Source organism: Leucoraja erinacea, unplaced genomic scaffold (assembly GCF_028641065.1).
Source record: "Leucoraja erinacea ecotype New England unplaced genomic scaffold, Leri_hhj_1 Leri_290S, whole genome shotgun sequence".
NCBI classification, from domain to species: Eukaryota; Metazoa; Chordata; class Chondrichthyes; order Rajiformes; family Rajidae; genus Leucoraja; species Leucoraja erinaceus.
This window is the reverse complement of record NW_026576191.1, coordinates 42,363-52,500: the sequence shown is the minus strand read 5'-3', so window position 1 is coordinate 52,500 and position 10,138 is coordinate 42,363. Positions and strand designations below refer to the sequence as shown.

Genomic DNA, 10,138 nt, shown 5'->3' with positions numbered 1-10,138 from the left:
TGATTGACAGTGGGTCGTGGAATCAGGGCAGGTCGGGGGGAGTTCCCCTCCCCCGCCACGGGTACCATGTAATCCCGTGCTACCTGCTCCATGGTCAGATAGTCGGCGACTAAACCGTCTCCCCCACCTGGTTTTCCAGGTGAGGAGGGGGCTGTGGACCCCCAGCAGGACCAAAAACAAAACCCGTCAAAGGGCAGATGAGCTTCTAGCGAGCCGACGGCCATCCACACTGTTGCGATCACGTTCATACATAGATAGCATAGGTAAAGCACACACACGGCAAAATCCTACAGACAATAGGTGCAGGGGGAGGCCATTCGGCCCTTCGAGCCAACACCGCCATTCATTGTGATCATGGCTGATCATCCCCAATCAGTACCCCGTTCCTGCCTTCTCCCGATATCCCCTGATTCCGCTATTTTTAAGACCCCTATCTACAGTGGCTTGCAAAAGTTTTCATACCCCTTGAACTTTTCCACATGTTGTCACGTTACAACCACAAACGTAAATGTATTTTATTGGGATTTTATGTGATAGACCAACACAAAGTGGTGCATAATTGTGAAGTGGGAGGAAAATGATACATGGTTTTCACATTTTTTTACAAATAAAAAACTGAAAAGTGTGGCGTGCAAAAGTATTCAGCCCCCCTGAGTCAATACTTTGTAGAACCACCTTTCACTGCAATTACAGCTGCAAGTCTTTTGGGGTATGTCTCTACCAGCTTTGCACATCAAGAGACTTAAATTTTTGCCCATTCTTCTTTGCAAAATAGCTCAAGCTCAGTCAGATTGGATGGAGACCGTCTGTGAACAGCAATTTTCAAGTCTTGCCAGAGATTCTCAATTGGATTTAGGTCTGGACTTTGACTGGGCCATTCTAACACATGAATATGCTTTGATCTAAACCATTCCATTGTAGCTCTGGCTGTATGTTTAGGGTCGTTGTCCTGCTGGAAGGTGAACCTCCGCCCCAGTCTCAAGTCTTTTGCAGACTCTAACAGGTTTTCTTCCAAGATTGCCCTGTATTTGGCTCCATCCATCTTCCCATCAACTCTGACCAGCTTCCCTGTCCCTGCTGAAGAAAAGCATCCCCACAGCATGATGCTGCCACCACCATGTTTCACAGTGGGGATGGTGTGTTCAGGGTGATGTGCAGTGTTAGTTTTCCACCACACATAGCGTTTTGCATTTAGGCCAAAAACTTCAATTTTGGTCTCATCTGACCAGAGCACCTTCTGCACATGTTTGCTGTGTCCCCCACATGGCTTGTGGCAAACTGCAAACGGGACTTCTTATGGCTTTTTTTCAACAATGGCTTTCTTCTTGCCACTCTTCCATAAAGGCCTGATTTGTGGAGTGCACGACTAATAGTTGTCCTGTGGACAGATTCTCCCACCTGAGCTGTGGATCTCTGCAGCTCCTCCAGAGTTACCATGGGCCTCTTGGCTGCTTCTCTGATCAATGCTCTCCTTGCCCGGCCTGTCAGTTTAGGTGGACGGCCATGTCTTGTTAGGTTTGCAGTTGTGCCATACTCTTTCCATTTTCGGATGATGGATTGAACAGTGCTCCGTGAGATGTTCAAAGCTCGGGATATTTTTTTATAACCTAACCCTGCTTTAAACTTCTCCACAACTTTATCCCTGACCTGTCTGGTGTGTTCCTTGGGCTTCATGATGCTGTTTGTTCACTAATGTTCTCTAACAAACCTCTGAGGCCTTCACAGAACAGCTGTATTTATACTGAGATTAGATTACACACAAGTGGACTCTATTTACTAATTAGGTGACTTCTGAAGGCAATTGGTTGCACTGGATTTTATTTAGGGGTATCAGAGTAAAGGGGGCTGAATACTTTTGCACGTCACACTTTTCAGTTTTTTATTTGTAAAAAAATTTGAAAACCATGTGTCATTTGCCTTCCACTTCACAATTATGCGGCACTTTGTGTTGGTCTATCACATAAAATCCCAATAAAATACATTTACGTTTGTGGTTGTAACGTGACAAAATGTGGAAAAGTTCAAGGGGTATGAATACTTTTGCAAGCCACTGTAGCTCTCTCTTGAAAGCATCCAGAGAGTATCGGCGGAAGTCATGGAGTCACATGGCCCAACTTGCCCACACCGACCAACAATGCCCCATCTACACTAGTCACAGAGTGATACAGTGTGGAAACAGGCCCTTCAGCCCAACTTGCCCACACCGGCCAACAATGTCCCAGCTACACTAGTCACACCTGCCTGCGCTTGGTCCATATCCCTCCAAACCCGTCCTATCCATGTACCCGTCTAACTGTTCCTTAAATGATGGGATAGTCCCAGCCTCAACTACCTCCTCTGGCAGCTTGTTCCATACACCCACCACCCTCTGTGTGGAAAAGTTACCCCTTGGATTCCTATTAAATCTTTTCCCCTTCACCTTGAACCTATGTCCTCTGGTCCTCGATTCCCCTACTCTGGGTAAAAGACTTTGTGCATCTATTCCTCATCTGGAACCTTTTGGTGGATCAGTGGAAGAAAATGGATCCCATCACTGAGATTGGTGGGAGAGAACGGGTCATGGGATCTGGGTTCCTTTGTGGTATTAGCGGGTTGCGTGGGGAGGGGGGGGGGGGGGGATCTGTCGGAGAAATTGGATCCCATCCCTGGGAGATCGTGGATCTAAGGTCCATTTGTGTGATCAGTTGGGGAATAGATCCCATCCCTGGGATCAGTTGGAGAGATGTATCTCCATAGTAGTAATGAAAGCAAGCCCAATGACAGCACTGATATCAAGAGGGCTTGTATACAAAAACAGGGATGTGATGCTGAGGCTCTATAAGGCGCTGGTCAGGCCACATTTGGAATATTGTGAACAATTCTGGGCACCATATCTGTGGAAGGATGCGCTGGCTCTGGAGAGGATCCAGAGGAGGTTTACAAGAATGATCCCAGGAATTAGTGGGTTAACCTATGATGAGCATTTGATGGCACTGGGCCTGCACTCACTGGAGTTTAGAAGGATGAAGGGGAACCTCTTTGGAAAAATGCAGAATAGTGAAAGGCTTGGATAGAGTGGATATGGAGAGAATGTTTCCACTAGTGGGAGAGTCTAGGACTAGAGGTCACAGCCTGAGAATTAAAGGACGTTCCTTTAGGAAGGAGATGAGGAGAAATTTCTTTAGTCAGAGGGTTCAAGTTCAAGTTCAAGTGAGTTTATTGTCATGTGTCCCTGTATAGGACAATGGAATTCTTGCTTTGCTTCAGCACACAGAACATAGTAGGCATTTACTACAAAAAAGATCAGTGTGTCCATATACTATAATATAAATATATATACACACATGAATAAATAAACTGATAAAGTGCAAATAACAGATAATGGGTTATTAATAATCAGAGTTTTGTCCGAGCCAGGTTTAATAGCCTGATGGCTGTGGGGAAGTAGCTATTCCTGAACCTGGATGTTGCAGTCTTCAGGCTCCTGTACCTTCTACCTGAAGGTAGCGGGGAGATGAGTGAGTGGCCAGGATGGTGTGGGTCTTTGATGATGCTGCCAGCCTTTTTAAGGCAGCGACTGCGATAGATCCCCTTGATGGAAGGAAGGTCAGAGCCGATGATGGACTGGGCAGTGTTTACTACTTTTTGTAGTCTTTTCCTCTCCAGGGCGCTCAAGTTGCCGAACCAAGCCACGATGCAACCGGTCAGCATGCTCTCTACTGTGCACCTGTAGGAGTTAGAGAGAGTCCTCCTTCGCATACCGACTCTGCGTAATCTTCTCAGGAAGTATAGGCGCTGATGAGCTTTCTTGATAATTGCATTAGTGCTCTCAGACCAGGAGAGATCTTCAGAGATGTGCACGCCCAGGAATTTGAAGCTCTTGACCCTTTCAACCATCGACCCGTTGATATAAACGGGACTGTGGGTCCCCCTCCTACTCCTTCCAAAGTCCACAATCAGTTCCTTGGGTTTGCTGGTGTTGATGGCCAGGTTATTGTGCTGGCACCATATGGACAGTTGCTCGATCTCTCTTCTCTACTCTGACTCATCCCCATCAGTGATACGTCCCACAACAGTGATGTCGTCAGCAAACTTGATGATGGAGTTCGCACTGTGACTGGCTATGCAGTCATGAGTATAGAGTGAGTACAGCAGGGGGCTGAGCACGCAGCCGTGAGGAGCTCCCGTGCTGATTGTTATCGAGGCTGACACATTTCCACCAATACGAACAGACTGTGGTCTGTGAATGAGGAAGTCGAGGATCCAATTGCAGAGGGATGCGCAGAGACCCAGTTCTGCGAGTTTGGTAACCAGCTTGGAGGGGATGATTGTGTTAAATGCCGAGCTGTAATCGATGAATAACAGCCTGACATATGGTGGTGAATCTGTGGGAATTTTTAAGGCAGAGATCGATAGATTCTTGATTGGTACGGGTGTCAGAGGTTATGGGGAGAAGACAGGAGAATGAGGTTAGGGGGGGAGAGTTAGATCAGCCACTGTCATTGTGTGTCATGTTGTCACTTGCGGGCGGAGCACAAAGGCAAATTCCTTGTATGTGAATACTTGGCCAATAAACTCATTCATTCATGATTGAATGGCGGAGTAGACTTGATGGGCCGAATGGCCTAATTCTATCTCGCATCACTTATGACCATATCCCTGGGATCAGCTGGGGGAAATCGGAGGGGTGAGGGCGCCGTTGGTTCCGTTTCACCGGCTACATTCACGGTACGGGGTAGGGCTGTTTGCTTTGGGGGGCATCCGTCTAACGACTTCCTCTCCCCGCTCCACAGGGATACTGATCGAGAGGACATCCCCCACCCTCACCATGTACGTGAACGTCAATGGCGTTCCCAGAGAGACGGCCGTTTTCTTCTACCTGCCCAGACGCTTCCTATCCAATCCTCCCATTCCCCGGGATGAGCTGGTGGTGAGTAACATAGAAACATAGAAAATAGGTGCATGAGTAGAGAGCCATTCGGCCCTTCGAGCCTGCACCACCATTCAATATGATCATGGCTGATCATCCAACTCAGTATCCCGTACCTGCCTTCTCTCCATACCCCCTGATCCCTTTAGCCACAAGGGCCACATCTAACTCCCTCTTAAATATAGCCAATGAACTGGCCTCAACTACCTTCTGTGGCAGAGAATTCCACAGATTCACCACTCTCTGTGTGAAAAATGTTTTTTTCATCTCGGTCCAAAAAGATTTCCCCCTTATCCTTAAACTGTGTGACCCCTTGTTCTGGACTTCCCCAACATCGGGAACAATCTTCCTGCATCTAGCCTGTCCAACCCCTTAAGAATTTTGTAAGTTTCTATAAGATCCCCCCTCAATCTTCTAAATTCTAGTGAGTACAAGCCGAGTCTATCCAGTCTTTCTTCATATGAAAGTCCTGACATCCCAGGTATCAGTCTGGTGAACCTTCTCTGGAAGGATTTGGTGATACAGCACGGAAAGAGGCCCTTCGACCCACTAGGTCCATACCGACCAGCGATACCCTGGGGCCAGCAGTGACTAGTGGGGTACCGCAAGGCTCGGTGCTGGGACCAGCAGTGACTAGTGGGGTACCGCAAGGCTCGGTGCTGGGACCAGCAGTGACTAGTGGGGGTACCACAAGGCTCGGTGCTGGGACCAGCAGTGACTAGTGGGGTACCGCAAGGCTCGGTGCTGGGACCGCAGCTATTTACAATATACATCAATGATTTGGATGAAGGGATTCAAAGTAACATTAGTAAATTTGCAAATGACACAAAGCTGGGTGGCAGTGTGAACTGTGAGGAGGATGCTATGAGAATGCAGGGTGACTTGGACAGGTTGGGGGAGCGGGCAGATGCATGGCAGATGAAGTTTAATGCAGATAAATGTGAGGTTATCCACTTTGGAAGCAGAAACATGAAGGCAGATTAATATCTAAATGGTGTCAAGTTGGGAAAAGGGATCTGGGGGTCCTTGTACATCAGTCTATGAATGTAAGCATGCAGGTACAGCAGGCAGTGAAGAAAGCGAATGGCATGTTGGCCTTTATAACAAGAGTAGTTGAGTGTAGGAGCCCTAGTGAGACCACACCTGGAGTATTGTGTGCAGTTTTGGTCTCCAAATTTGAGTAAGGACATTCTTGCTATTGAGGGAGTGCAGCGTAGGTTCACCAGGTTAATTCCCGGGATGGTGGGACTGTCATATGCTGATAGAATGGAGCAGCTGGGCTTGTATACTCTGGAGTTCAGAAGGATGAGAGGATATCTTATTGAATCATGTAAGACTATTAAGCGTTTGGACACGCTAGAGGCAGGAAACATGTTCCCGATGTTGGGGGAGTCCAGAACCAGGGTTAACTCCAGTTTAAGAATAAGGGGTAAGCCATTTAGAACGAGGAAACACTTTTTCACACAGAGTTGTGAGTCTGTGGAATTCTCTGCCTCAGAGGGCGGTGGAGGCCGGTTCTCTGGATACTTTCAAGAGAGAGCTAGATAGAACTCTTAAAGATAGCGGAGTCAGGGGATATGGGGAGAAGGCAGGAACGGGGTACTGATTGGGGATGATCAGCCATGATCACATTGAATGGCGGTGCTGGCTCGAAGGGCCAAATGGCCTCCTCCTGCACCTGTCGTCTATTGTCTATAATGTGGGTTTCAGGGGGGTTATGGGGGGAGGGCAGGAGAATGGGGTTAGGAGGGAGAGATAGTTCAGCCATGATTGTGTGGTGGAGTTGACTTGATGGGCCGAATGGCTTAATTCTGATCCAATGACTTTCGAAAGGGGTACAGGGTGGTCTCAGCATCCCGAGTGACCTTCACGCTTTCCACAAGACCCCCATCCTGGGGACAACACAGTAAAAGACAAAGATAGACACAAAGTTCTGGAGTAACTCAGCGGGTCAGGCAGCATCTGTGGAGAACATGGATAGGTGACGTTTCACAGAGTGCTGTAGTAACTCAGTGGGTCAGGCAGCATCTGTGGGGAACATGGATAGGTGACGTTTCACAGAGTGCTGTAGTAACTCAGTGGGTCAGGCAGCATCTGTGGAGAACATGGATAGGTGACGTTTCACAGAGTGCTGGAGTAACTCAGCGGGTCAGGCAGCATCTGTGGAGAACATGGATAGGTGACGTTTCACAGAGTGCTGTAGTAACTCAGTGGGTCAGGCAGCATCTGTGGAGAACATGGATAGGTGACGTTTCACAGAGTGCTGGAGTAACTCAGCGGGTCAGGCAGCATTTGTGGAGAACATGGATAGGTGACGTTTCACAGAGTGTTGGAGTAACTCAGCGTTTACGTTTGGCCCCAACATCGTCTTCATCTAAAAGCCAACACACTGAGGCCACACCCCTTCTCGTGGCCATTCGGCCTGTCCAAGCCGCCCAAAGAATGGGCCGACTGGGCTTGTATTCACTGGAATTTCGAAGGATGACAGGATATCTTATAGAAACATATACAATTCTTAAGGGATCAGACAGGCTAGTTGCAGGAAAATCTTTCCCCATGTTGGGGGAGTCCAGAACCAGGGGTCACAGTGTTTAAGAATAAGGGATTGGCTATTTAGGACTGAGATGAGGAAAATCTTTTCCAACCAGAGAGTTGTGAATCTGTGGAATTCTCTGCTTCAGAAGGCGGTGGAGGTCGGTTCTCTGGATGTTTTCAGGAGAGAGTTAGATATAGCTCTGAGGGCTAACAGAATCAGGGGATATGGGGAGAAAGCAGGAACAGGGTACTGATTGTGGGTGATCAGACATGATCACATTGAATGGTGGTGCTGGCTCGTGGGGTGAATGGCCTACTCTGGCACTTGCTTTCTAAGTATCTATGTAACTAGCCGACCCTCACTTCCACTCCAGGTGTACCTGTCGAACTCGCCGGCCCAGAGTATGTTTGTGCGTTCTGCTGGTTCTATCTTTTTCAACCTGAAGCGAGCATCGCAGGAGTTGTTCGAGGACTTGCTCCGTCAGAGAGAGATTTTCATGCAAGACCGCTTTTACCTTGCCGAGTATCACAGGTGAGGGGGCGGGTCGCGGGGGCAAGGATCAGGAGTGTTTAGTTCAGTTTCGAGATACTGCACGGAAATCTCTGACCCCTCTCACCCTGGCCACAAACTCTTTGAATCACTTCCCTCTGGAAGGCGACTCCGGACTGTCAAAGCTGCCACAGACAGACATAAAAACAGCTTTTATCCACGAGTAGTAGCTCTACTCAATAACCAAAAATCTGCAGCCTCCTTTAGCTCTTGTATTTTGCTCTGGTATCTACTGTATGTCGTGTTGTTACTTGTGGGCAGAGCAACAAGGCAAATTTCTTGTATGTGAATATACTTGGCTGATAACATTTATTCAATTCATGTTTCGTATCTTGTTGTGTTTTTATAACTGTTATAGACAATAGGTGCAGGATGAGGCCATTCGGCCCTTCGAGCCAGCACCGCCATTCATTGTGATCACGGCTGATCGTCCCCAATCAATAACCCGTGCCTGCCTTCTCCCCATATCCCTTGACTCCACTAGCCCCTAGAGCTCCATCTAACTCTCTCTTAAATCCATCCAGAGACTTGGCCTCCACTGCCCTCTGTGGCAGAGAATTCCACAAATTCACAACTCTCTGGGTGAATAATTTTTTTTCTCACCTCAGTCTCAAATGGCCTCCCCTTTATTCTAAGACTGTGTGGCCCCTGGTTCTGGACTCGCCCAACATTGGGAACATTTTTCCTACATCTAGCTTGTCCAGTCCTTTTATAATTTTATATGTTTCTATAAGATATCCCTTCATCCTTCTAAACTCCAGTGAATACAAGCCCAGTCTTTTCAATCTTTCCTCATATGACAGTCCCACCATCCCAGGGATCAATCTCGTGAACCTACGCTGCACTGTCTCGATCACAAGGATGTCCTTCCTCAAATTAGGAGACCAAAACTGTACACAATACTCCAGATGTGGTCTCACCAGAGCCCTATACAACTTCAGAAGTTTAAATTATAATGTTTTATTTTTGATCATCTATGGTATATCGATCGTATTGTTACTTGCGAGTGGAGCACCAAGGCAAATTCCTTGTATGTGAACATTCTTGGATCATAAAATCCAATTCAATTAATTTCATGTTTTGTATCTTCATATTTTAAAACTGTTGGCTCATCAATATCCCTCCTGGGATATTAAAGTTTTATTGTATCGTATATTGGGATCACCACTCTCCCCCCCCCCCCCCCCCCACCCCCACCCCTCCGCAACCCAGGGGCATGGCACCCGTGGATTAAGATGGGTGGGGGTGGAGATGGGAGGGTGGGGGGCTGTGGGTGTTGGTGGTAAGACACTGGCCAACACTAACGCTCTCTCCTTCCTATCCCCCCCACAGACCACTCTCGATCCTCGGACGACGCAATGAGATCTGGTTCCAGGCGCTGGGTCCCGTTCGCTGCGGCTCCAGGTTCGGGAGCGGCCAGTCCACGGCGTGACCACGTTGGATCGCAGCGGCACCTGCCCTGGACTCCATCACAACCAGCCCCTCCGAAGCTGATCCACCAGGGTGTGGTGACCAGAACTGGAGCCAGACCTCACGGAAACAGGCCCTTCGGCCCAACTCCCCCATGCCGACCAAGATGTGTACCCAGCTTGTCCCACTAGCCCGCGTTTGACCCATCGGTTTCCTATCGATGTACCTGTCTAAATGTCTCTTAAATGTTTTTTTTGTACCTGCCTCCATGGTATTGTTCCGATTGTCTCTGTTCATTTTGACCGATATCGCTTCAAGAGTTTAGTTGAGTTTAGTGCTACAGTGTGGAAACAGGCCCTTCGGCCCACCAAGTCCATGCTGACCAACGATGACCCATACACTAGTTCCATCCCATACACTGGCGCATACACTCCAGTTCAAGGGGTCGACAACCTGCAGCCTGGGGGCTGGATCCAGCACGTAATCGGAAATCTTCAGGCCCGCAGGCTTTTTTAAAATTCGTTTTCGCTACCCAGGAGCTATAGCCCGTCCCGGGGCACGCAGGCAAGCTGGGCACTACAGAAAACTAATTGAAAGGCTGGCGGTGAAGAAAGCTAATGGAATGTTGGCCTTCATAACAAGAGGATTTCAGTATAGGAGTAAAGAGGTTCTTCTGCAGTTGTACAGGGCTCTGGCGAGACCACATCTGGAGCATTGCGTACAGTTTTCATCTC

The 10,138-nt window shown here is 48.2% G+C and overlaps 1 protein-coding gene across 1 annotated transcript in view; it reads left to right on the top strand.

Moving 5' to 3' along the window:
- The window catches only part of LOC129693423 (heme-binding protein 2-like), a 16,479-nt gene extending 6,674 nt beyond the window's left edge, over positions 1 to 9,805 (top strand). Inside the window, exons 4-6 of the mRNA XM_055630251.1 lie at positions 4,773 to 4,906; positions 7,819 to 7,976; positions 9,327 to 9,805. Coding sequence (XP_055486226.1) covers positions 4,773 to 4,906; positions 7,819 to 7,976; positions 9,327 to 9,426 — 392 coding nt within the window. The 3' untranslated portion in view covers positions 9,427 to 9,805. The remainder of the gene's footprint in view (positions 1 to 4,772; positions 4,907 to 7,818; positions 7,977 to 9,326) is intronic.
- Positions 9,806 to 10,138: the final 333 nt, after the last annotated feature.